Source organism: Gallus gallus, chromosome 2, assembly GCF_016699485.2.
Source record: "Gallus gallus isolate bGalGal1 chromosome 2, bGalGal1.mat.broiler.GRCg7b, whole genome shotgun sequence".
Taxonomy (NCBI): Eukaryota; Metazoa; Chordata; class Aves; order Galliformes; family Phasianidae; genus Gallus; species Gallus gallus.
In genome coordinates this window covers 103,253,233-103,281,002 of record NC_052533.1, presented here as the reverse complement: position 1 = coordinate 103,281,002, position 27,770 = coordinate 103,253,233, and the positions used below count along the sequence as shown (strand labels likewise).

General features: G+C 41.1%; 1 protein-coding gene across 20 annotated transcripts in view; it reads left to right on the top strand.

The window, feature by feature from the left end:
• The window catches only part of ZNF521 (zinc finger protein 521), a 232,920-nt gene that overhangs the window by 180,400 nt on the left and 24,750 nt on the right, over positions 1 to 27,770 (top strand). For all 20 annotated transcript variants that reach the window (XM_015277992.4, XM_015277991.4, XM_046938231.1 and 17 more), the window contains 2 exons: positions 21,138 to 21,269; positions 23,915 to 24,030. In XM_015277992.4, coding sequence (XP_015133478.1) covers positions 21,138 to 21,269; positions 23,915 to 24,030 — 248 coding nt within the window. The remainder of the gene's footprint in view (positions 1 to 21,137; positions 21,270 to 23,914; positions 24,031 to 27,770) is intronic.

The window sequence follows — 27,770 nt, the reverse complement described above, 5'->3', positions numbered from 1 at the left end:
GAGAAAGTCTCAAATGCAGCCCAACCCTAGGTCATCAGGGGTTTATAAAGATTACAGTCAGGACCTTGAATTGTATCTAGTAATAAATGGGACATTTGCAGAGTATCTGGAGCTCTCAATGGCTTTGTATAATAATACCTCAAGTACAAAAAACTGGAGTATACCAGTTCGATGAAAATTTACTCCATTTGGTTGAAGAAATAAAAGGCAATGGAGGAGACAGTGAAGAACTACATAGGAAGTTTGTGTTCTTAAGCTGCTTAGCTGGCAGAACTAGCTAACAGGAGACTGAGCCCTCCCCTTTGAATTAATTGAGCAAATACAATCTCACATGAATCTATTTGATGATGGTAGATATTACACTCAAAAGGAGAATTCAACTTATTGTAAACAAATGGCACAGGAGCATCTTTCTGGTATTTACAAAGAGATGTGTTCTATCAGCAGTGTCAGCAGATAATGTAGAGATTGAGCTGGTACAAAAATGGAGTCACTCTTACAACTGAAATGATCTTTTGAGAATCAAGCCATGTAGAAAAGGGGAGAAGGGAGAAAAAGATCACATAACCATTCTTCACACTTTCCACCTTTTGCAGCAAAGACTTTCAGTGTTGAATGTTCTTAGCCTAGAAATTTTCACTGCTGCCAATTTACTCTTTTAGAAGAAACGTGTAAGAATTTAAAATGAAGGTTTGCAGTTACTGAATGTATGCATCTATAGGTGCAGCAGTGTGATGCATTCATGTATTACCACATGCAGCGGGGTAAAAGGTGTGCTAGGAGAACAGCAGTGCAGCAATGAATAGAATACCAGTATGTGCAAAGCACGTGTGTGTGCAAAAGGCATGAGCACTGGTTTATTGCCCTATTTCACAATACCTTTGCAGTTCCAAGAGATACATCCATACTGAGACGTACTTATCTTTCGTACTTCTGTCCCATTAAAAGTGTAGAATTGTTTGTCCACAAAGATCCACCTTTGAAGCTGTACTTCTGGTTTGGCCCTGGGGACCCTGGCTAGCCTTATTTCATTTAGTCCTTAAAATCCACCCGTCTTGGTGACAAAGGGCAGTTGCTGGAAGGGAAGTTGTAGGATGAAAGGGGAGAATGTGAGCTGCTGCATTTCTAGTTAGTGCTCAAGTCCCCTCCTTTTGGAGACCCACATTTTATTGACCCCGGTTCATTTGCAGAAGAAAAATAAACAGCACTCCAGAACTTACATCTTCTTTCGAAACAGGGTGGAAGGAATTGAAAGGAGACTGACAGGAGTGCTTAGCATTGTGGATATCTATATTCTGTCTTGCCGAAGGGTAAATAGAGGACATTTGTTTGTTCATCAGCTTCCAAATCTCCTCTTTCATTCCCAAAGGGGGGGAGGGAAGAAAAAATAATTTGGAGAAGTGGGTTCTGAATACTTCATATTCTCTTTTGCCCATTTCTAGCAGAGCCAGGCATGAACAATTAAATCTAGGGCTTCCCTGTGGTCTGTGAATAACACAGCACAGTGCTAACCATCAGGGCACAAAGGCAGACAACAAAAGGGGCTTTTTTATTTTTTGTTTACCCTTCAGGACACTGTTTACCTTATCACTGAAGGGGAAGTTATCATCTCATCCCTTTTGGAAATCGTGGTGGGCTGATTCTGCACCTCCAGGTGCCTGGCCAGCTGATGATGGAGCGAGCACGGCAGCCAGGGGTGAGGGAAGCCAGGCAGGAGCTGTTGCGCTCCCTCCCGCCTCACTCCCTCTGTCTTTTCCTCTGTCTCTTGCTCTTTCTCTGTCAAACCATTTTCTCTCCCTCTCTTTCTTTCCACCGGAATGATTTTTTTTCCTTCCCCCTCCCCTCTAAATTTACTTCACAGCAGATTGTCTTGTAGTAAATCACCAAAAACCCAAATAGCACTAAAGCATTCTGATACAACATTAGCATTTGCTTAACAAGCACAAGATAAACATTAAACAAAGAACTGCATTTCTTTATTAGAGGCTGCAAGATACATAATCCATGAGCACAAGAAACATGGGACCCAGTGGATATGCAGATGTGTGTTATTTCATTGGCGCTGGGCGGCCTTGTTAGAAAAGGTTTTCATCTGAAGGCTTGGGGGTGGATAGTTGCCTGTCCCTGGTGGGGCTGTAACTAGATACAGAGACTGTTGCAAGCTAGGCTGGGCTCCCTGGTGGATGCGCTGATTGGACAGCCCGAGGAAAACTTGGGAAGCATCAGGAAGTGAACTCAATCACCTTGGGGATGAGAGGGTAGAACCAGATGAAGGCATTTGACTTCTTTTGTAACTCCCACTAAGGACAGATTGCCAGCGCGATCCAGCCTCCATAACTGCAAATCAGGCCCTTTCCCCTATGCCGATTTCATTAGAATGGCCAGCATGGTGCAACGAGGAGGGAAAAAAAAGGTTAGACACAGTAATTTTACAGGCAGGCGGGTACAAAAAAAATCTGCATAATTAAGCAGTCAAGGCTGCTAATAGGGGAGTTTATATGCTCTGGGACCAGGCAAGGGCAGCACATATGGATATAGCACTGGATATTAAATCTACGGCATGCAGACTTACTTCAGGGCCCTTAGAGAAAAGGCTAATTATAGAGAGAGGAATTGTGTTTACTGGTCTGTCTTGGGCAAAGATGTTGAGAGAAGTGCAACCAAGTTTTGCAGTTAGACATGAACAGTCTGTTAATAGAGATATCAAAAATATGTGCTTGTGGTTGCTTCATATCTAATCAACAGGAAATCACAGATTCCGAGACCCCCTTCTCTCAGTTAAATAAGGAGGGGAAAACACATACATATACATATTCCGGATGCAGGATGTGAATGTGTTCATTATTAAATTGCTGGAATTTAATCTGAACTGAGCTCTTTATCATCAATAAATTATATTTAGCAGTTTACGCTAGTTTAGCTACTCCTGTTTAAAAATGTCAGTGCTTCTGGGTATAAGCTCCAAGTCAGCATTTAAATATAAATGGATAATATGAATGGAAGTTGCAACGGGCAGAACTGAGCAGTTAGAGAAAGGGTATGTTTATGTAACAAGTCCTGACGTGGTGGACATTAACATTTCATAATGCAGATCAAAGGTATGGAGAAGACCCAAGAGCCCCCAGTCGGAGGCCCCTAGCAACTGTCTACTATGCTCCATGAGATGATTTCTCCAAATTAGAAAGACTTAGACTTTTCTTTATCCATCTAGATAGATACAGATAGATTTTTTTTAATGCTTTAAAAAGTAATTAGCTTTTTTTTCTTCTTCTTTTTTTTTTCTAACTCACTGCCCACTCCCCAAAGAAGGAGGCTTCTCATTCTGCTGAATGGTGAAGGCTGTCTAGGCAGTGTCATGAAACAGTGTCTCACATCCATGACTGTTAGGAGAGGCCAGTATCTGCTGGCTATTTTGCTTTAGCATTTTTGCCATTTTGGCTTTTGTCTTCTTTGATACACCTTTGGATGCAACATACCGAGCTCTACCACCATGAGCATCTCTGTTCTGGAGACCTGGAAGCAGGAATGGCAGAAGTGCACTGCGTACCCATCAGCATCTCCAGAGTTCTGTGTGATTTTGAGGCTTTATGGAGCATGTAGGAAGAACCCTTGGTTTGGCTTCCTTCATTGCATGGATGGGAAAAAACAAACCAGCATTCAGGGAATTTACAAGCTGGCATAGGTTTTGTGGGGACTGCTGTGACAGCACCACAGTAACATGCAGTGATACAGAGAAACATGGAAAAGCAAACCCAACCTCAAACACTTGCAAAGGTACTCTGAGTGCTCACCTTGCAAATGAAAGAACATCTGTAATTTGGTAAATAGCTGCAGGCTGACTTTCTAACAGCAACGTAGTATCCCAAGCCATACAGCAGGTGATACTCAAAGGATGCCAACCAGGCTGACTGTGATGAACACGCTCTGGTTTGTTGGAATTTTTAGTACTGTAATGTGAGCCATGCAGAGGAGTGCGGGAGTCACCTGGGCTGCACTGCTCTGGAGGGGAACTGGTAAGCAGGGGGCAATAGAGGGATGGTTCCCCGCATTTTGTTCATATTTGGCAGAAGAGAACTCTGTTTCTACACATTTCATAGGAATACAGTTGCATGGAGGACAGCGTCCCCAGAGAGGGAAAAACAATATGCTGAGATTCAGACCTTTCTGAACACTGAAGATTCTGTGGTAGAGAACATGAAAACGGGACCTGAGAGAGACCTTCCACACGTACATTCTTGGAGATAAAGTCAATCAGCTGGGAAACACAAATCCATAGAAAGCAATCTTTGTCATTTTCCAGTTCTGCAGATTTTTTCACTTAATTGTAATCTTTTGGTAACTTGTGTCCATCTGCTGCTGATGCCTCACTGTACTACAGTTTCTTTTCCATGTAAAACCACTTCACTTACTGATCATTACAAGACATTCCTGCTTCTATGTTCTGATGTGTAAATTGAACGCAGAAACAAACAGGCATGCATATGTGTGCACATGCTCACTTTTCCACAGTCAACGGCAGCTAAAGGGATTAGTGAAAATCCTATTCCAGCAATTTTTTCCATCCTATTCCAGCAATTTTTTCCATATGTTTGTGAGCAAATCTGCCTTAAAACATCTGCAAGATCTCTGTAATGATGCTATTGAAGCATCGGTATTGTCCCCATTTGGGGAACGGTTGTGCTGGCAGTTTAAGCATCAATGACAGAAAATTGTGGAAGACGCTTGTTTTGAAGGCTCTTTCAAGAACAAGTGGCAATTGCCAAAAGACAGCATAACTTTTCACTAGTGAGGGGCAAGTGGTTAACCTGTCAATAGTGGTGATCTAATGACAGTCTCCAAGCTGTGCTGTGTCATCAGCAAGCTGTCAATCCCACCAGTGTGCTGGAAAAGCACTAATTGTTGTGATAGTATCAGTGTGAAAACTGCTAAGGAAAAAAAGAACTAGTCCCTTGGTGCTGCTTTGTAAAAGATAGGTCGAGGATCAAAGTTCAGCTTGGCTTTATTGGATTTCATTTTTGCTTGCACTACTACCTGTTAACACATCACTAATTGTGGCTAGTTGTAGCTGCAGTTTCTTTGCTGGTAAAAGGCAGCAGGCAAGAAGGCTGCAACATACTTCAGAAAAGGTATCTTCCAGCTTCACAATGAAGCATCCCCTCTTCTCCCATGCAGCCCCATTAGGCTTGAGTCAGGAGAAAAATATCTTCTCCTCATTCTGGCTAATGTTCGAGACCTGCTTTTTGGCTATGCTTTGAGTAATTTGAGATTTAAGGAGTAATTCTGTTTAAGTAGTAGTTCAAGCATCATTTCTATTTACAGGTTGAAACATATCTTTTGTTGATGCACATCTATCCATATTACTGTTCTTCCTCCTTCTCCTTGTCCAGTACAGTTCCTTTGTTACTTGGTTGGTAAGTCCTGCAAAAGAGCAGAAAGTATTTCTTCTCCTTTAACTAGGAGCTTAGGAGACAAAAATACATTTGTTTAGATGGAGTCCAAAGTAATACTGGCATTAGAAGAGATACATAACTAGCAGACAGCTGTCAGTGATGTTCTCTCAGCTTTCCTCCACTATTATGTTTGGCTCCTTTTTGCTCCATTGATCCATCCATTGCCATTCCAAATCCCACTGCTTTTTACTTCTCATCATCTCAAAGATCACTCCATTTCTTTCCACATACACAGCCAGTTCTCTTATTAGAAGCCAAATTATATTTCAGTTTAACCATGCTGCATTTCATCAGATGAGACAAATGCAGCTGCTGAGCTAAGTTTCTGGGTACTGATTTATGCAGTTTAGTTACTCGTGTTACTCTTACATTTTCAAATATTTCTGTGTAATCATGCCCATGCTCCCTTGCTGGGACTGCTGTCCCCATACCTCAGTGCTTACAGCTTCGAACACCTATTTCTGGAGTCAGGGGCAACGTCCTGTTACCTTTTGACATGAGGCTCTTGTGCTTTGAAGAAATGCTGTCAGTAGCTCTGCACAGCTCTACCCTATCCAGTTGTGTGCCCTCTTCAAAGTCTCAGTTCTGCCATGTTTGCCTGGAGTGGTTATTTGTGTGAGAAAAACAACTACAAATGCTCGCATCCCATTCTTTTCTGGCCTGTTGTCCCTTCACACAGAGGTTCCCTGGGCCAGGGCGACCCTGCTGGCCTGTGATGCAAATGCTGGGAAGGGATTACAAGGACATCTGCGAGTGCATTCTGCTGCTCTTCTCATTCCTTCAAACCCTCACAGGATAGGGCCATGGAACCACTTATCTGCCCACACCTCTTGTGCTTTCTTAGACATCCTTAGATGGTCTAGAAAAATATATTTTTAAGACAGCTTAAGTGACTGGAGATTTAGGATTTGGCAAAGCTTATACGAGCGGCAGGATTTGGGACCTGATTCTGCAGATACTCAGGGCATCTTACAAAGTGAGGAAAGAGGCAGCAGAGGCAAGGCTATATTTATCCTGGTAGGCAGCACCAGGGACATGAAAACAATTGACCCCTTTGTTTCTATTTATCCCCATTTTTGCAACCCTGCCAGGCCTAATTTAGCACCTGTACTCACCTTCCCTGAAGGCAATGCAATCTCTTACTTGGCTTGAAACTCTTTTCCGAGAAACCTTTATGGCAGATGGGGCAGGGACAGAAATCCTGGAGAATGGGTGTGTGAGCTGAGTTGTGCGGTTCTTTCGTTTTCCTAATGCTCCGGATGTATCTCGGGAGACTAGCAGGGTGATTAATGCATTGTTCTCAAATGTCAAAAGGACCTCTGGGCACAAAGTGTCGCGTCCTTCAGAACCACCCAACTTCTGCAGAAGAAGGAGAGGTGCAACCACTGGGAAAATGTCAAACGGGGATTGAATAGCTGCGAGCGTCATCGCCGTTGGTAAACAGGATTACTTATTTGACTGGGGTGAAACGAATGCTAAAAATACAGGGTGCTCGTCCAGTTCTCCCATTCAACACAGCTGCTGAGCCAGGGAGTTTTGTCAGCATTTGTAATACTTCCTGCATTAAAAAATAAAGAAATAAGTAAAGCAGAGAACGTACAGTAGATGCATTTTACTGCCAGAGTGAAACTTCACAATCCTACCAGGGGATCTTTTTGTAATGTTTGTAATGTGCTGCTATCGTGCTTTAGCTGAGAAAAATGTCACTGCTGGGCTTTATTTTTAACAGACTTTTTTAACATCAATTAATGCAAGTAAATATAGTGAAGCAGATCTCACTTTTTATTTATACTTGGGTTAAAGCAGAGAGGGGACATAGGAGAACAGCATGCACGAGCAGAGGGCCAGCAGAGTCAGAAAGGCAGTCCAGTTGCACTCCAAACAATTCCACAGCGGAGAGGTGGGTTTTTTTAAAAGATATGAAAATGGAGATGGGCACCCAACTTCCATTGACTGTCACTGGGGCTGAGGAAAGACTTTGCCTTGAAATGTATCATTCACGTTGAGTCTTAAAAAATACACTGCAAAATGTGCAACTTAAGTTATCCAAGAGGAAAGACAGTATGTTCCACTGGCATTCACTTTGCAGAAATCAGTTGACCCCTACATGCTTAATTTTTTATCATAAGAGATAAAATGCTCAGGTAGCCCTAAAAAGTGATATTTGTTACTTAATGCATGAGCTTTGTAGGAATTGCATCATATTATATTTCCCTCCTGTTTGAAACCATTATACCTGCATTGTTTTTTGTCTTGCTCATGTTTCTTTAACACAAATGTAACACATGCAGGATTGTAGGCTAACTCAGCTTCTGGCACTGATCTGTTTTGCACTATTGGGGAGAGATACCATTGCAAACCTTGGTAATGCAACATGCACTTCTTCAACATAGGCCTTTCATAGAGTTAAAGGTGACAGCTACTGGTTATTTTCCAGGTATTGTTGACTTATCATGTGGGCAGATGCAGGCACAGAATGTGTGATTCAAAGATAACGTACTGTACCTGATGTAATATCATGTCAACACAATGAACTAAAGACAAAGCAACAATTTTAATTGAGAATTTTCCTGCCTGTGCCACTTTTTACTGACACTCATGGTGTGGTTTATTTTCTGAGTAATGCTGCTGTTTTCAGTGCATCAGCCAAGCCTCTGTTTGCTGTAGCTGACTTTTAAGACTTTTTCTTCCCTTCATAGCCAGGTTGTTGTTATTTTATCTTTTTAGGGAAAGGGTGTGTCAGTTGCATATAGAAAATGCTGGAAAGAGGAAGGGGTTGGTAGCTGGCTTCAAATATGGCTCTTGGTTCCATTGCCCCACCCCAGTTTGTTTGCTACTCTGTGGGTATTCTTCATCAACTATTATTTTGAGTTCTGATCTTTGGCTTCTAGTATCCAGCTGAACTACAGAGGCTGCCCACCTTTTCTGCTGTATAATTTTCAAGGATTTAACACAGCATTTTTTCTTCTTCTCCTCTGCCATTTCGCATGTGAAGTCTAGCAATCAAAGCAGACTGAACATGAACAAAATACACTGCTTACTTTAAAATGTGTCACAGGACCAAAATCTGCATGCTTCACTCTCAACAAAATACACTGCTGTATCTAACAGTGGGCTCTTGCTGGTCTGGGTAACACACAGCAGAGAAAATGGGTTTGCCTTCACTCTTCTCACCATCTCTCCCCTTCCCCCTGCCTTCTAAAATACCTCAATTATTCCAAAATATGATTAGAGGAGTAATACTCCTTGATCATACTTTCTGCCGACAAAATCCTGACTGGTGTTGAATCCCTCCACCCACCTCCAGGTGTAATAAATTAAAAGTTGCTGCTTGAATGAGGTGAAGCAGGCAATGAAGGAGGATGGAGGATATATTTTAGCTGCTTTGCATTTTGGATGCTTGTTTTCCCTTTTCTGTTTGAAGGAAGATTGACAAGTAAGCATAATGTGACTGGCACCATCAGTGAGTACATAAGCCCAGGGTGTTTGGTTTTAAACAGTGTCAAGGCTCAAACTAATGGCTCTCAGGCTTTCAAGAAGAAAAGAGCAGGCAAGTTAAATGTACATATTCTGTTCAGAAATACATTTTGCTTTTAATATCATCAAGAGATTAATGCTGTTGCAAATAAAATCCCCTGGAGCTGGCTCTCATTATATGATCAGGGTATACTTCAGTTTTAAATAGCAGCTTAAATGAATCTGTTCAGAGCTGGGACAAATCGTCATAAAGTTAAGAAATTAAAAATTCACCCACAGCATCTTTGTAACTCCATGTGATAGCTGTAGGAATAAGTACTCCATCACTGTTTTGCAGGCAATAATGACCAGGATTGCTCTGCAAAGAGCATGGCTGTCTTCACTGGCAGTCTTTTTCCTAAATGTGAAAAAAACTTGGATCCTCGAGTACTTTGCGTGTCTCCTTTCATTCTTCTTATTCTTTAACTGTGTCAATACTGCATGTGGATAAATAAAATATAATCAAGAATGCTGATATCATCTTCCTTTTTCCCCTTTCCCTCCTCTAACTTATAATAATGTGGGGCAAAGGTCTACTTAACACAGCACAGTTACGATAACTAGTACATTTGTATTTCTGCTATGATGAGAGGTCTGCTGTAGTGAGACTCATCCACTGTTGCTGCTTCTTCTCAGCAGTGTTAATTATTCTTCAGGCTCATGTAGCGTGTGTATGGAAACACAAAATAAGCGATCAGGGAGTTGGATATTTTTGGGTTTATTTGTCGTGTCAGTGACACTTCCACTCTGACACAAACTCACAGCACAACACTCCTGATCTGTAATGAGGTTGTGTCCCATGACGTATATTAAAAGCACTAAACAGTCCCTTGCTTATTCACAATCCTCATTTATCTGAATTAATTTTCTGTCCCCCATTTCATTTGGGTAAATTAAGTTTCACAGTTTCACAATTTGATCACAAGTCTCACAATGTTCAGTGCTTCTTTTTTGACCTGAGCCCGTGAAACGATGCTATTGCATCAAAATCTCAGGCTTCATTGGTTTAAAAAATAAAATAAAATAAAGCCCAGCAACAAGAAGAAAGACTTTTGTTATTACGGAGGAGCCCTTTGAATGATAACTGCCCCAACTTGAATGCATGGCCAGAACTCCAGGCATACACTTGATGAAATCTCATGATTTTGAACCCATTCACATGATCTTGCAGCTCTTGCATCAATCATTTTGGTTTCAGTAGATGGTTAGACCCCTCGTGTGTGTGTCACAGGGCTTGACTGGGTCAGCTTTGGATCGTGTGGAGGAGCTGTGCAGTTCCTTGGGCAGGGGAAGCACCGTTCTCCTGTGAATCTTAATGGTTCACAGGCATAATTGAGTGGGGATTATGTCTCAGCTCCAGTCTTTAGCTATCTCAAAAGGGGATTTCTCTGAGATGTGTGACTGCTGCGTAGCGGGTGGGTGGCCGCGCCATCCTGTGCACGCCTCCTGCCCCAGCTTGAAGATGGCCAGAGCCCAAAGCCAGCCTTGGCAGTGTGATGGAGCCCTGCCACTGCCCAGCGTGTCCCTGTGGAAAGGCTCATGCCAACCAAGGAGCGATTTCTGGTGGCAGGAGGAGAGGAAGTGTCACCCGTGGCTCTTGGCTGAGGAGCCAGGCATGGCTCAGTGAGCTGGCCCTGCAGCCCCAGGCATGGGGCCGCAGGAGCAGGCTGGGGGTGGGCAGCTTGGGGCCGGCTGCCCTTCACCTGCTGGGCCTGGAAGAGCTGAGGTGGCAGCGGCCGGAAATGTGTCAACAGTGCGTTTCAGGGAGAAATGAAAGAGGAGAGGGGCAGCTTGGATCTTGCCCCAGCACCCCGGGGAAGGAGGGATAAGGCAACAAGCAGTTTGGAAGAAGCTCAGACCAAACCCCTTGTCTTTTGACCCACTCTGCTCTGCTCCTGCTAAGTGTGATCCGAGTCCTTCTCCCACTCTTTTCTTTTTCCCTATCTCTTCTCTTTGAAATGAACCAGCACGCGCATAGCCCGCACACAAAGAAAATGAAGTGGGCCTTTTGGAGACTATTTCAACAAATAGCAAACGTTGCCAACAAATGCGGTCTTGTAAGTTATTTATTAGAGTATGTCTTGATAAAAGGATAATGCCATATAGTGGTCAGCCAACTTTCTCTTGCTGTTATGATCACGTTTTTCATATTGCATTTCAGATTTTCTCCAAGTATTACAAGTGTTTTTTTGGTTTTTTGGTGATGTTAGTCACATCATAGTCATTTAATATCATGCTATCAGCTCTATAAGTTTTATCTAGAGAGGATATACACTGTTCTGACAGCCTATACATTTATTTTTCTCATAATAGTGATGTATATTTTTCCTCTGGCGATACAATTTGAAACCTTATAGTTGTAACCTGCTGTTCTTTTTAATTGCTTATTGGTATTAATTATATACTAGTAACATTGTTGGCTTGAAACAGTTGGCTGCAAAAATACATTTATCATTATTACCATTGGAGCTGTACTAAATTATCCAAGCTCTGTCCTAAAATGAATGCCTTGCATTTTTACAGTGAAGTTTAAATAAATGTTGAATCAAGACTTTCTCTTGCCTCTTTCTCTTCAACTAAGCTTCATGCCCTTGTCCTGCTTCTGCTTGCCACCTCTTCTCCTCCATCACCTTTCCTTTGCAGCTTACCTCTCATCATTCTTGTTGCTACAGTATCTTATCCCTCCCCAACAAGCCCCTATAACAATTCTTTTGTTTTTTGCATTTTTCTCTCCTTTGAGTGTCAATCATACATCTCTTTTCAGCTAACTTTTGTCTCTACTCTGCTTTGTTGTTTTTCCTCTTTTCCCCTTATTATTTCATGTTCATAACTTTTTTATCCCACTACTTGAAGTTCACTGGAGAGTGAACTTTTCTATTGCTAGAATAGTAGAAAAAACAGAATCCTTGCTTCAGTGAGGAAATAAGTTTGATGAGGAGTTGCAATATGTTTGTTCAAGTGGTACGTAGAACCCACAAACCTGTTACTGAATATAACAAATGCAGGAAAAATAACTAATTGGCTCTCATTATTCTCTTATCTGCAAACCGAAGAACTTTTAATATTGAAATCCCATCAGCTGTTTGTTCAGCTCAGTGTGAAATTTTAGTACCAGCAGAGAAAGTGGGAAGGAGGGTGGAGTAGGTTTCAAATGAAGTCTGGTCCTTTTTTGATATGTGAGCCCAAAGCTGCTTGCATGTGCTGTAAGCAAGATCAAACATAGACACAAGGAAATTAAAATTGAGCTTTCTCATGGTTTCCTAAATAAAATATCAAACTAAGTCAGATGAGTAATAAAAATAATAATCTATATTAAATAGAGCTTTATCATTATCATACATTTTTCGTACCAAGAGATGGGCCCTAACTGGCAAAGCAGTTTGCTCGGGTGGAAAAAATCTAATTAAATGCCCAGTTATCAGCATAGACCTGAGGGTCTTAACAGCCTGAACCGCTTCATCCTCCATGGTTTTTCTGAGGGCTGAAAGGGGGCTGCTTGGGGAGGAGATGGAAATTGAGAGAAAAGAAAGCAGGATGTTGGTACACCCCTAAATGAGCTTAAGAACTGGATCAATAGCCCAGCAACTGCTACTCATTTCAAAGTGTCCCTTAACCATATGAGAAGATACCAAATAATCTGTGACTCATATAAATGCATTTGGATTTGGACGAAGAATATCAATGGTATCTAACATATTAAAAATCCAGGAAAGCACTGCTAGGTCTTTCTTCTAACAATTGAAAATATCCAGTAATCCACGAAAACCCAATTTTATTTCATTCTTTCTTTTCTTTCTGTTTTCCTTATTTTTCTTCCCCTTTGTGGGTAGGATAAACAGCATTTCAGCACTTAGAGACTTAATCTTCCAGACATCTAATGGTTTCGTGCCAAGTAAAAAAGAAGGCAGCCCTGACCTTTTCTGTACACTCAGAACAGAAGAAATACCTGACGAGAGTTGTTTACAAAACATAATTTCTACTGATGGTCCATTGTGGTCTAGAATTAATATTGAGGCTTAGGTTGTCTCCATGCAGGAGATGTTTTCCCGATAGCCCTAACTTTAGAGCATGTTGCATTTAATTTATGCAACATGAAATAACCTCTTCTAGTTCAACAACTTGTGAAACGTGTGTTTTCTTTGTGCAGCACTTAGAAGTAGATATTCCTGCTCTTCTACAGTTCCAGAAGTCTCAGAGCATTGGGCACATACGGATATTTAACATCAAATAGCAGAGAAAGTTGGCTCTCCATCCAGAAAGCAAAAATTCTATGCAGTGAACAAAAATTTTTAAATGGAATGAATAATGTGTTCTAAATTCTTCTGAGCAAATATGTGACATTTTCATTTGTTTTCTTCCTCCATAGTTTGGTCAAATTGTTAATAGCTACTTTCCCAGGCAAATTCTGAGCCATCTAAATTGTAATTTTACTTTCCTAGAGAAGGTTTGGTCCAAAAATCTTTTTTGTTAGGAATAAGCAGGGACTTAACTCGAGGAAGAAAGACAAAAATCAGTCAGTCTTAATTCTGACACTGTGTTTGTAACAATGGGCAAAAGAAGCAGCGTCTGATTCTTTATGCAGATGAATTTGAGAGTTTTCATTCTCTGTATGGCGTGCAGAAACAGGCATCTGGCAGCTCTGGAGTTTGGTTTCTTTATCTGTAAAGTGCAGATAATAATCCGTATCTCGGTGTGCACTGTAAGGATGAAGGGCTCGACCTCGTGCACTTTGGCAGAATTTAGGCCCATGAAAAGTCTGGAGAAGAGCCTCGTATGATAAGAGGCCCGCTCCCCTGCCTTGGTTATGCCAGCGTTTGAAGGATTGGTCTCCAAGCTTTTAATCATTGCTCACTGAGTGCTTTCTGAAAAGGTAAACATTGAACTGGATCATCTGTCTCCAAATATCTCATACCACTCAGCTTATTTCTGCCCGTTTAAATTCCTTTTTATATCCTATGGTAAAATTGTTTCCAAAATAAGCTGTATCACATGGGATTTAACTGCAGCGATATAGTGCAACCTTGTAATGTGCATAGCTATGTGATGCAAGGCAGACTTTTTTTGAACAAATTTCAATACCTTTTCGTGGTGCAGTTACAGACAAGGAGTAGCAAATTATGCATGTCCCATCAGCCGGTGAATAGCCCTGTAGCTGAATTCCTGAACTCTCTCCTGGTAGGCAGTTGCCCAGAAAATCCTGTTCTTTGCTAGAGAGGGCATTTTCTCCATTTAAATCATTTTCACTTGAGCTGAAAACATGACAGTTATTAAGAAATAGATCCTGCCAGTTGCCCTTCATATATTTTAATCCAGCTTCACTATAGCTAGACAATTTGTGGTTTTATTGGAACACGCAAGACACATGTGGTAAGAAGAGTTCACTTACAAGCAGCCAAAGAGAGTGCAACCAAGCAAAAAAAGTGAACAGTTGGTGAAGTGAAATGCATCCCTTGCTTCAGACAAAAATACGGTGGAATGAAAGATGCAGTAGACTGGCTTTCCCTTAAGCAGATCTAATTTCAAAATCTGGCCCTGGAGAGATGAACTTTTGCTTTAATTGAGGAGGTGGATCCCAGCTCCTTGTCACTCCATCAGTCAGCACCCTTTGCTGTAGCTGTCGCAGCATGCTACAGAAGGCTGTCATGCTCATTCTTGATGTGTATAGCAAGTCTTCCTAGCTGCTGCTGCTGCTGCTGGGAACCCATGTGACTTGTCCTCACCATCTTCTTCCTTCTGTACTGGCACATTTGCAGTGGGCAGTATGCTTGCCTAGAGTCAGTCATAGCCCTTCTTGACTTACTCTTCAGGAGGTTAATGTTGGTGACTCTGGGGCTTGGGATTGTTCCTTGCATCTTGTCCACTTCCGTCTTCAGGCATGAGCAGAGCTTTGCCCAAAAATCATTTCTAGGTGAAAGAAGCAAGGAGGGAGGTGTTGTTTAGTTTACAACCTGTCATTACTCTATAATAGGTTAAGAGTGAAGAGGGCAGGAGGAAGGTATCAGCCCACAGACTCAAAAAATTGCCCTGAGCACTGCAGGAGAAACAAAGTTGTACTTCTGTCTTTCCACCCAATCCTCCATCCTGTCCCAGTGGATACAACCATTAGTCAGGACCTCAAAACCCCTGTCTTTCCATGACAGGTTCCTCTTGTGGCTGTAAATTCCAGCTGTTGTCTTCTTCCTGCTGCAGTTTACAGCTGTGTGCTTTACCTGTAGTATATCCACTTCTTTATCACTATATTCCCATGCTTTTCATGTCAGCTTCCAAAATTAGCACCACAACGGGTAGTGTTTTTCATGAGGGGTTTGTAATCATGTTTGAGAAATTGAAAATGACAAAAGCACTATTACAACCAGGGAGAAATTATGAACGTGGTCCTGGAGACTTCAGCGCTGTTTCATTGCAGCATCAAGCCTTCAAAGAAGTGTTGCTTGTTCCCTATCAGGTGAAGAAATTTGTCACTCAGTCCTTTGCCATACTGAGACCCAAGTTTCTAGCAGGAAAGAGGCTGTCTCTGGTGACATGGAGATGCTCAAGCATGTGCTTATGGCCACCAGAATTACAAAGATAATAACAAATCCAGCACTGCAAGCCAGAAAGCAGAAATAACTGTATACCCTGCAAATTAAAGTGTTGTGCGGTGTGTTTTGTCCTTCTTTACTTTTCAGTATGAGATGTTGTAGCCAAGGGGTTAGCTGTAGTCTGTGGCATTCCTTCGTTACTCCTCAGATCTCTGCCTTATAAATGTGTGCTGCAAAATTAACTTGGGGAAGAGTGAAAGAAATATGAAGAAGGAGAAATAGGAGAAATTGGTTTAGGGGCATGGTTTTCTTGATAAAAAGAAAATGTAAGAAGATACATGGATTGTGAAAGCTGTGCATGCTTCAGACTTGGAAAAAATGCAGGGACTGCAGGCCATTTCATTCCTGTGTTCAGTGTGGAGGGCAGAGTTTACGCTACTTCTTAGTAGATGCTTTTAAGCATGGACTCAACTCTGTGATGATTTACCAGGAGGACATCATCATCTTTGGACCGTTGCCTATAGATTTCTGCAGAGTAAAAGAAGGAAGGACCCTCCTGGACAATCTCCAGGGTAAATAAGAGAAAGAGTTACTTATAAACTGTTACAAATTGGTACTCGGTAATGGCTGTAGTGTTGATCAGACAATATAAGAGGGCCCCCAGTGGTTACTGACTTAACAGCTGCATGTAAGTCAGCCACAGAACATTTGCTTGTAGCTGCTCTGGTTTTGTTTTTATTGAAGAGCAAGAAGCATAAACATGGGACATGCAGTCTAGAGGCTGCTTTAAGGGTTTCACTTGTTAAAAGTGTATATTGAAATGGCAGGGTCTTCCGTAAAATGAACAGGTTGTGCTTGTTGTTGCTAACAAAAGGGGGTCCAGGTCATCCAAAGCAGTACCTGGGGTGGTGCAGGTGGGAGTAGCTCACTGGCCCTACAAAAACATAGGAGCTGTGCAACAAGTGTGGCTGGTGCAAGGACAAAGGATCCCCAAAGCTGAATGTATTCCTGGAACAAGCACTGATTTTGTTTACTTTTCTACCTGGTTATTAAGTTAGTGGCTGAGGTAATGGGCTGCACCTCAATTAAAATCTACCTATCCCCATCAAAACATTTAACATTTGTGCAAATATTAAACATTCATATGAATATTGAATGCACTTATTTAGAAATGATTTGTGTTTACATTTTCCCACAATCTGAGTAAAGATTGCAAATGGAAAGTAATTTATTTATGCAGAAATTCCGCCTGCATCAAACTAAATTATCTACCAGCAGTGGGTAAACCATCCTCATCAGTGTTGCTGGATCTTCACCATGTCCAAACTCATACCCTAGCTATGTAAGGGCAACAGTAAGCAGGAGTTCTGTGCTGTACTGTGGGTACTTTGTTCCTGCCTTCCTTATGGAATTCTTGGATCCATAATGTGAAGGACGTGCTGACTTGTTTTACGATGTACCACATCAGGGAATGCAATGCACAATTTTCTGTTAGATTTGGAAAAGTACAGGCTTTATACTAAAGGTTCATTTCTTTTTCATCGTTCAGCTAACTCATTTGCACTGTAATGTACTTTCCTATTCCTCCTCCTGATAGTTGCTGCTTTCATACCTATTTTACAAACCATATTTTCAGTCTAATCCATACAGCAGTTGTCTAGAATTCCATAGCATTGCTTATTTCTTACCTATAACTCTTAATAAAATATAGGGCTGTGCCAACCTATTATATCCTTAATAGAATATTCTAATGGTTATTAAATCAATTGACTCTGAATTTCACTTTAATAAATGAGTCAGACAGTATTTTCCAATTACTGTCAGCCGCCACCTTTCCAAAGAGCAGATTATTTTGATTGAATTTTTTAAAGCTGTTCAGCACTTTTTTTTTCCTCCTCTTTCTCCCCCCATGTAATGACAAAGAGCGGTAGCTCTGTACTGCGGGGAAGGAGAGCCTCTTGGACTATATCTGACACTCCTTTCCATTTCACATTTATCCCAAATGAAAACTGAAAATGAGACATTTCTCTGCTCCTTTATTTATTAATGGTATCATACTTTGCACTTTCATAGCACCCTATCAAATTGTTTGCTAAACACGAAGAGTGAGACAGAGGTCAGTGTGTAAACAGAGCCTTCTGCATTCTCTTTCCACAACTGGCACCTTTGCAAGAACTGCCACACCCTGGCTCTTTCATGCCAGTAAGAGATAAAACACTGGCCTGGCTTTTAAACTCTCTGCGGAGAGCAGAGCCCCAATTCCCTCATCCTTCTGCAGTGCTTGTGACCCAAACAAGCAGGCATTTTTGCACCTGCACACGTATCTTCAGCCATTTCTTAGGCAGATCACAGTGATTCTGGAAGTCTTCCATGTACAGTAGCTAGTCCTTTGCTCTTCTCCAGTTCTCCTATCCCTCTAGTATTAAAAGTCTTAGGGGATACAAATTAGGTCAGCCTATTAAAGAAGAAATTAAAAATTAACACCTCCTCTTTAGAGATGGGTACTCTGAGAAACACAGGCTGTTGTCATGCCGAAGGTGATGAGAGTAAGTCAGTGTCAGAGGTTGGAATGGACGCCAACACTCCTGGCTCCGGTGCCAGTACTGTAACCTTATCTGTCTCTCTTGAATTTAAATGATGCTGGTATCACATTCCTGAGTGCAGGGACTGGAACCTTGCCCTTTGTTCTGAGGAAGCAGCGCAAAGCAAGTAATGCGCAAAAATGGTGAAAGAAAGAGTGAGGGGAGGGGGTTAAAATTCCCTGAGCAGTGAAACTTAGGGAAAAAAAATGTTCTATTAGTTATACAAATGTGGTCTTTAGAACTAGCAGAATAAAAACATTTTATTTTTAAGAGAAAGCTTAGATTCTGCACAATTGGATGTCTCTTGCCTGGGGAAGTTTCCTATCTGCCCCAGGCGAGTGGGTGAGGGGATTTTTCAAACCCTGCTTGTAAGTCAGATTTGCAACATAGGGTAATCAAAGTGGTTTTGATGTTTGTGACCAGGAGATCACCTCACGTCTGTGTGGTACAGGAAACACAATAGGGTCACATTTAATGGGGTTCAGTTCTTCTTGAACAAGTATAAGCGCTGTGTGCCTAAAATTAGTTTTGCTTCGGCATCAGGAGTGCGTGCCTTTCTTCCTACTTTTTCCTCATTAGGTAAGGTAAAAGAGAAAGGAAAAAAAAAGCCTTTTCTCTCTTCTGTCACTCCTTATAAAAATGTTTCTTTTTAGGAAGTCTTTCTCCCCTGAAATGTTTGAAGAAATCCCCATTCAATGTTCCCATGCTCTAGGATGATTAGTGTGGTTCATTTACACTTTGCCAACAGTAACTCTGTGATTTGAGAATTGGCATCGATTATCTTCACCTTGACATGTGGAAGATCCTGAGATGGAGCTCCCTTTGTCCTAATTGCTTTGGCTGTGTGTATCAGCACAAACGGTTTGATGAAGAAACTTCACCCTGTAGGCTTTCTCACCCACAATTATCCTTTTCTGGGGACTTTTACTGTCCTCAGAACTATCTGTTTTGTAATGACTGTGACAAGGATTTGGGCACTGAAGAAATGATCTGATCACGTGGCAGTCTGTAGGTCCCTTATAGATCATTGTCTATAAGTTCGGGGAAGAAGGGGCAGTTTTGTGTAGTTTGTTGAGTCTTCATCCTCTTTTCACTATGCTCAGTTCTTCAGCTTGCTCACAGATGTGGGTTGCCTGCTTGGAGATTATGGTGTACAGTTTGCCTCACTGAATATGACCGTCTCTCTTAGACATACAGACTGGTGCGTGTCAGATCTTTTCCCTCGTGCATCCTTTCATAGTGCCTGTGTGGGCCGAGCTTACTTTCGCTCAGCAGTAGCAAAAAGAAGGCATGCCAGAAGGGTTTGTCAGTGATGGTGGAGAACACAGAATCCCAGGCAATTCTTGAGAATCCGCTGAAACATTCCCCAATAAGGAAATAGTTAGCAGATATTTGATAAATGTTTGCTGATTTATCTCTAGAGGGTTATGAAAGGTGTCACTACCTAGTGTATCCCCTGTAGTTCAGAATATGTTTAGCCAACGCCAGTATGACAGTCTGGATGAAGTGTGTCTGTCAGCAGCCTGTCATCCTCTGCCTAAATATCCAGAGAGGCTGTGGTGGCAAAACAGAAGAGATTGTCCTGAGCCTTTATCCAGGTTGGTACTGAAGGCTGTTTTTAGTGAGTCCAGCTGGAAATCGGTACATACTCACGTGTGCTGGGAGTCAGAAGTCTTGGGTGTGATGTTGGTACCAAACCACAGCATCACAAGGACCTTTTTCCAACTGACACCTAAGCAGCAAGCATCATAGAATCATAGAATCAATCATAGAATGGTCTGGGTTGAAAAGGACCATGATGATCATATAGTTTCAACCCCCCCTGCTATGTGCAGGATCACCAGCCACTAGACCAGGCTGCCCAGAGCCACATCCAGCCTGGCCCTGAATGCCTCCAGGGATGGGGCATCAGCGAGCCAGGAGAACTGCTGTGTGTGGCATGGGGCATTGCACCCACTCACATATACTTCCCTACATACCCAGCAGCAGGCATTAGCCATGACAGCTACTGGTCACCACAGGTTGTCGGACAGAAAGTGGGCAGCCTTCTGAGGTGTTTGGGCAGGCAGAGTGCTCACCCATGTGGCTCCTTTTCACCTGAGAGCTGGTGAATAGGCCCCAGTCACTGTGTGCGTCCTTCCTATTTGTTGATAATCAAGCCCTGCCTTTACCTGCACAATCAGTGCTGCTGGTGTAGCACATGGGTGAGGTACAGAAGGACCTTTCCTGAGCCACGCTATGGGAATTGAGGCTTCTGCAGCAGGGCTGGAAGCCACCTCTCACCTAGCAACTGTTTCTAAGTAGGACACAGCCGCTGAGCGGCCTGCAGGGTCCTGCGGCACCCTCAGGAAGGGACCTGGCGGCGAGGCACGGGGCTTCCCAGCACAATGGGAGGAAATGCAGGAATGGGTGACGGGGTGGGAGCCACGTGGCATTGACAGGAAAGCTGTGTCAGGAAACACGCGGGGACTTCCTGGAGCTGGTGTAAAGGGAAAATGCAAATATCAGGATTTGTCAGAAAGGGAGCTGGGAAATCCTGCCGTTTGTAACAGGTTTTGTACATGCCCACAAGGCTGAGATAGTGGAGTGGTTGGTGGTGATGCAGGGGTGGAAAATACCTCCCCTGTTACACTACTCGCATGAAACACTGCTGTCAGCCAGAGTGGCAAAAGGGTGCACTTGTAGTTTCCTATTTGTGGCTTGTGGGGTGGTGTGTGAGCAACATTCAATTCCTGCACTGCTTTGGAAGCATTCTTGTTTGTGATTGAGTGCTTCCTCTAAGACATGCTACTTCTGGTTCCATTCATCGTTTCCTACTGATCTCTAAGGCTTTGCTTTCCTATCTGGTGGCAATTGTTTCTGAAAAAAAAACTGTATTTTAATGCCCAGTTAAATTCCTACATGCTGAAACCTTGCAGATAAACACTTTAGCAGCTGTGGATGCTGAGGGGCATCCAGTTTCCTGAGCTGAGCAAAACAAAAACCCTGTTCCGTTCATAGATCATTTGTGACATGCTCTTTTGTAAGGCTCACAGTGAATTTCACCTCTCCTCTCATTTTTCCCCCAGATGAAGGACTGAACCATGAATGCAAGCTCTGCAATCAGACATTTGACTCTCCTGCCAAACTTCAGTGCCACCTGATAGAGCACAGCTTTGAAGGCATGGGGGGCACCTTCAAATGTCCAGTGTGCTTTACAGGTAAGAGACAATCACTGCTTGTCTCAATCCGGCCTCTTGTGCGTCCATGCATAACTCTCACTTATAATTGTCCTATGTGTTGGCTTTAGGTCAGTTTGTGCTCATTAGTAATATTAACTAGAAACCATTCAGAAAACTGGGCTGCTGGGGAAAGCAAGTATCCATCTAGAAGAATGGCATTTCAGGCTCTTGAGTTGGACTTTTGAGTTTTTTACAATTACAGAAATTATAATCTGTTACCTTCCATGATTTCACACTCACTATCCTCATGTTCCAAACTTGCTGACATTAAAACTACCTGTAAGTTCGTGCTTTAAAGCTATGCATGTTTCATCTAACATGACACAACTCCACACAGAACTGCAAGATGTAGCCTGCACAGCAACGTTCTCCTCTGAAGAAGCAGGAGAGCCCACTTATGTGTGTTGGCTTCTGGTGAGAGGAAACACCCTTGTAATGTGCTTTAGAAAGCAAACCATGCTTTCTTGCCACAAGTCACGTTCTGCTCTTCCCTGACACAGGTTCAAGCACAGAATAATCCTCCCCAAGTCAGTGGTGTTATTTAATAGTAAAACCCAAGTGAGAAAATAACTTGACCCAGTACGGCTAAGCACTGCAATGTTTGGGCCATAATGAGGAGCAGAAAAATGCTGTTGTTGGAAATGAAAACACATTAAAGGGATGCCTATGGAGTTGTGCATTTTTTAAGGACTTCTTAATAGAACATTTTATAAAACAATAACCTAAAACGTAAGCGTTAGTATGTAGCTTACATGCATAGTTTTTCTTTACAAGATGAAAATCAAAAATGATCACAAATATGACAAAACACACTTTGGGTATTGTCACATCAATGGCATGCTAATTCTGGAAGCCATTCAAAGTTTTTGTTCTCCATTAATGGAAGTGAAAGATTTTCACTGATAAGCAAACAGAACCTCTGATAGCTTCGTTTTACTCCTCTGTGTTTGGCAGCTCCTCTTCCAGTACAACCTAAGTACGTGCTACAGAGGAAGATGAAAATTGCATTCTTTGTCCCTCAGAATCACTGATCATTGATGAATGTTACCTCAACTGTGTTCAGTTTCCACACATTTCTGCCGGTTATAAAACTAGAAGTATGTGTAGTTCATCTTCATTGCACTGCTTATATCGGTAATGTCTGGGCATGGATAGTACAGCTGTAAGCAGTTTGCCCATCCAGCATCTGCATACAATATTTTTTCAGTTTGGCATTTTTTTGTCTTAGTTTTATTACTGATTCTGCTCTTTTTTTTCCCTCTTGCCTTTGTATACATGCCATGAAGTAATCTTTTTTTTAGCGTTAACACCATGGGTCTTAGATTTCCAAGTTTGGGGGAATTGTAAAGGCAATATAAAAACTTGCATCTGTAAGGAGTACCCATTGACAATTCTCCACATGAGCTAGATTCCTGATAAAAGTAATCCTTTAATGTTTGAGCCAGTAGCCTTGTAAGATGTGTTAAAGAGTATGGAGATAAGTCGATTCCAATCTGTGTGGAACACTTTTTCCTTTTTGCTGATGGGGTAAATAGACACCAAGCATTAATCATAAACAATCGTGTTTTATTAGCATTATGCTATTAAATTATTTCAGCGTGTCTTGCTAGAATATTAACAAGAAGTAAAAATCCCCAATATTAGTTTTATATGGAAAATGGAATCCGAGTCCCTTTTTTCAGGGTAATGAGAAATGTGATTAAAATGTATGACTCAGAACAACAATATTCTGATATTTTCTGTTGCCTTGCAATTAGAATAATTTTAATGATTAGGAGTGGAGTCAAAGTCAAGTGCCAGCATCTTTAATAAATCCTTTCCCTGCCTATACAGATTAATATTGTAGATGCAAACTTTTTTAGGTCACAGTGCACCAGGCATCCATCAGAAGTCAGTGCTGCCAACCCAAACACTGCCTCTGGCATATACAATTTAATTATTAATAGTATGTCTCCTAGGTAAACTGTTACACAGTCTTAGGGCCTTGTTTTGTAGTCATTAAAATTGAACATGTTTATATTATTGAAACCCTTGCATTCAGTGTGTAGGCAGAGTTGATCTTAAAGTATCCAAAGAGAATTTACCTGCAGTTCTGTTTCACATTTATAGACATTGCCCCAGTGTAGCTGTGGGATATAATTTTTAGCATTAACACATTTAAATACAGAGCTGTTTGTTAGCTTTAACTTTAGGCAAACACAGTAAACAGGACTTTGGCACCTATGCTTTTCAAACCTGCTGGTTGCTAGGAAATAAGTTTGCATGTGTTCAATCAAAGTGCAGTAAGCATGAAGAAATAATTCTGAAGAGAAAATGGCATTTTTAAATCTTTAAATTTAAACTTCACTTCTTGTCCTACTAGGGTCTCCTTTTACTTCTTTCTTTTAAATTTCTTCAGAAGCCAGACGTCTGTTTCAATTCATTTAAAATGAAGAAGGATCACGCTTCACAGTTAAATAGAGTTTGTTGGTACCCTTTATAGCAGCAGCATAATGTGAAATTAGAGTATGCCAGCTTAATTTTACCTCTTGGAATTGCTGAGTGTTAATGGAAACTTGTTTATAAAAAATGCTTCGCTTGCAATACAACATAATGAAAAACTCATTGTTTGTCTATTATTTCAGTGTTTGTCCAAGCAAACAAGTTGCAGCAGCACATTTTCTCAGCCCATGGACAAGAGGACAAGATCTATGACTGCACACAGTGTCCACAGAAGTTCTTCTTCCAAACAGAGCTGCAGGTACACCCTTGCTACCTGGGGGTTATAATAGCATTGTGTATTTGGTAGCTGAGTTCATAGCTTTGCTTGCCATGACCTCCTCTGATACTTCTTCATCACCAGGATGGGAATGAAGGAAGGATAAGGGAAATTGCAGGTAATTCAACTCCCACGGCTTCAAAATGCTGCTGGCAGAAAACCACCTGTTACAGACCTGAATTCTGGGAGCCACCTTTGGATTCTTTCTTTGTATGTCACTGCATCTCAAGATATTCTTGAAGAGAGAGGAATTGGCATCCTATTTTTCTGTTAGTTGTCCATAAAACATTTACTCAAGCAGTGACATGGGAAATAGTGTATTCTTCTGCCATAGAAGCCAACTGATGTTGTGGCAGTATAGGAATTTGGGGGGGAAAAGAGACAGAATTTATCATGATTTACCTACTGGCCAAACCCATTTCCCATAAATCCCAACTTAATGGGGAAAAAATATGTCTATACGGTCAAACAAGTATTACTCTGCCTTCTTGTCTGCTCTTTGTTTGAACCATGATATGTTTACAGTAAGTTATTATTGAGAACAAAAGAACAGAGAGAAGAAAATATATGCCAGAAAAGATATGAAAACAAATTTGAGTGAAGAAGTTATTTACTCCATATTAATATCTGAAGTAGCTTGTGTTGTGAGGAGAGGTGATAGTGTGTATTCCTGATGTGGTATTATATTTTGAGAAAACAGCAGAAAGTTCTTTCTAAATTATTTTAGTTTACAGTGACATATTAAATTGGGTAACAGAGGAAAAGATTTCACTGTCTCAGATGATCTGTAGAGATGGAGCAAGGAAAAGTATTTGTACTATTTACACAGTGAAGCAGCCCTTCCTCTGCCACCTGCCACGTGATTTTTATATGGAATTAAAGAATTTTCTGACGCTTAGTATTTTTCAATAGTTTTTAATAGCAGGAGCCCACGTCTAAGTCTTTTGACTGGATGGGGTGTCCACAACTAATTGTGCTCTGCATGAGAGCTGTATTTCATCTCATCAGCAGAGGCTGATGAGGCATGTGCATCCATATGCTCATTTAGTATTTCAATTACTGAATGTTTTACATGCTGAAAACCCAATACTAATATTTGGTATGATGATATGAGATACCTCTTTGAGGAAAAAGGAAATAAGAGAATTTAAGCTGTGCATCAATTCGTTGTGTGAGAAATCGAAGTTTGTGTCAATTGTATTGTATTTTTCCTTTTTTAATACTCCATATTTATGCGTAAGAGCAATATGGAAGACAGCCGTTTTGATAGCCTTCCTTATCTTCTGTCTTGCTGTAGGTCATCTGGAGCATCATATCTGTGGCACTTCAAAGTGCCTGCACTGTAACTTGTATTTTAATAGATCTAAACCTGTTTCATATACTGTCTGTATCAGATGTTAGTGCAAGCTCTGACCCAAGGTGGAAGAAAAAGCCAAAGAACAGAAAAGTTAAATGTTTAGGGATGGAAAAAAAATAGTCATTCATAGTGGTGGACAGGAAGATAGAAAACTGAGTTTTGAAGTCAGAAAATGGTCTGGGTTGTACAGATAGTTATTGTGTTTGTGGGAAAAATAAAGTAGAAACTGGATGGAATGAGGGGAGGTCAGAAACTCATTCTGTTGTATTTGTTTCAGTCACAGCATGGGGTTTTTTTTAATCATTTTCTTTGCCTTCTTTCAGTCAGTATGCTCATGGTGTTGGTTTGGTTTTGGTTTTGGGGTTTGGTTCTTGTTGCTGTTATTTTTTGCAGGGTTGCTTTGCAAAGTATCCCCAGTAAGGTGAAACTTCTTCAGGAAGAAAATATTAAAATGTTTTTGGCTTAGTAATTTTCACAAATTCCGTTGTTCATCACTGATAAATCAAAATGCAGAAGTGTAGAGAAGTAGAGAGATGAACAGTGTCTGAAAAGACAAAGGAGGGATTGCTAGGGAAGACAGACTAAAAGGAAAAAAAAAAAGATATAAAAAATAGGAAGACAATGCAAGTGTACAAAAGAAAACAGTGAAAAGAAATAGGAATGAGAGAATAGAAATGAGTCCTAGCAGAATTTACATTGGGTTTTAAAAGAAGTGGAGTAAGTAAATGGATTCTGAAGATGCAAAATATACAGAGATCCATGCATAATAGTGGCACATAAGATCACCTCCTTGCTTATATGTCTCCCTAACATATGATCTCGTTTCAAAATAAACAGGGTTCCAAACAGCTGCCTCCTGCTTTTTTTAGTATAATAAAAACACATGTTTTTCCACTCAAAATTCAACCTTGCCTAAGACTCAGGGCAAGATTTTGCTGCCTCCATCTAAGCCTAGTTCATTAAAACTTCAGTGTAACTGGAGCACCTGGTTTTCTAGTGAAGGGCACAAAAGGATCTCCCCACAGAGAGACAAATTATGCTCTACATTGGCTAGGTGACAATCAGTGTGTTGGTTGTTCCATGCTGCAGAAGGCTCTTAATAGACCATATCTCCATACCCTTAGAGACAGCTTCTCTCTGGCTTATCTACATTGGCAAAAAAGGAGAGGTATTCATTTTCTTATTCACTTAATTCATTATGTTCATTATTTTAATTAACTTGGGTAACCCCACCCCAGTTAAGAACACATTATATTTTTTAAAATGTCATTCCATTATGCCATTCTCATTTGCTAGGATCACTGGCTTGCTGCGTTTACCTCCAGTTCACCCTGGACGGTGAAAGAGCAGCAAAGCACATAGGCAGAGCTGTAGGTACTGACTTTAGGAATCTGCTTTTACTGAAAACACATTGATCTGAAGATCTCATTTAAAACCTCTTCTCGGAAGCACTGCTTTGTTCAGGCTATCTACCAGCTGAAGCAGTAGAATCTTTGGCAACTAGCCTCTGGCTTATGTTTCTCTATCCTTTCACATTACCATGGCTTGTGTTGGGGCTTGCAGCATAACAGTGTATTTATGCCCTCTAACAGGAGCAGTTTCTTGCTTTTAATTTAAACATGCAACTAAAGTGCATCTCCCATGCATGAGAGATGCTAATCATCTCAGATTAGAAACCATGGACAGCACTCCATGGCTGTAGGGCAGAATAAGAACATGAACAAGACAGAGCAGAACAGAACACAATAGCATAGGAGCCCTATCTTTGTGTATAGTACAGATAATCAAAAGGAATGAATTCAGGGGTACAGAAAAGAAATGTGTTTTAATGATTCTTGACTTGGTTTTGGCCCAGTGTGACTCTTTACCTTCTTTGCTTTTTATTTTCTGACTCCTGTTCCTGGAAAAACAGGCTATAGGAAAATAAAAATCCCTACATACTACACTCATCTCACCTCGGGGAAGTTACTATCTCCTCACTACCAGTCTTCACCAAAAGCAAACAAACAAGCAAACAAAAAAAACAACAAAACCCACCAACAACAGAACACAAAAACCACCATAAAAAAAGTATCACTCTTTTTAGAGATTTCCATGACTTCACTCCAGACCATTGTTAGGAACTCAAGACAATCTCATAGTTCCAAGTTCTGGTAAGAACAGAGAATAAATCTCCAGCCTGAAAATCAAGCCTGAAATGCATTACTCAGTCTTTAAGTTAAAGTAATGAGATTTTATATGAATTTACATTTTGCTTTACCATCTTCTAAATGCTTGTGCAAACTGTTCCAAACAGAAGCCTTTATAAACAATATGATAATGAATGTATTTTGTTATACTGATGCTTAGACTGTTTGAGCTGGAT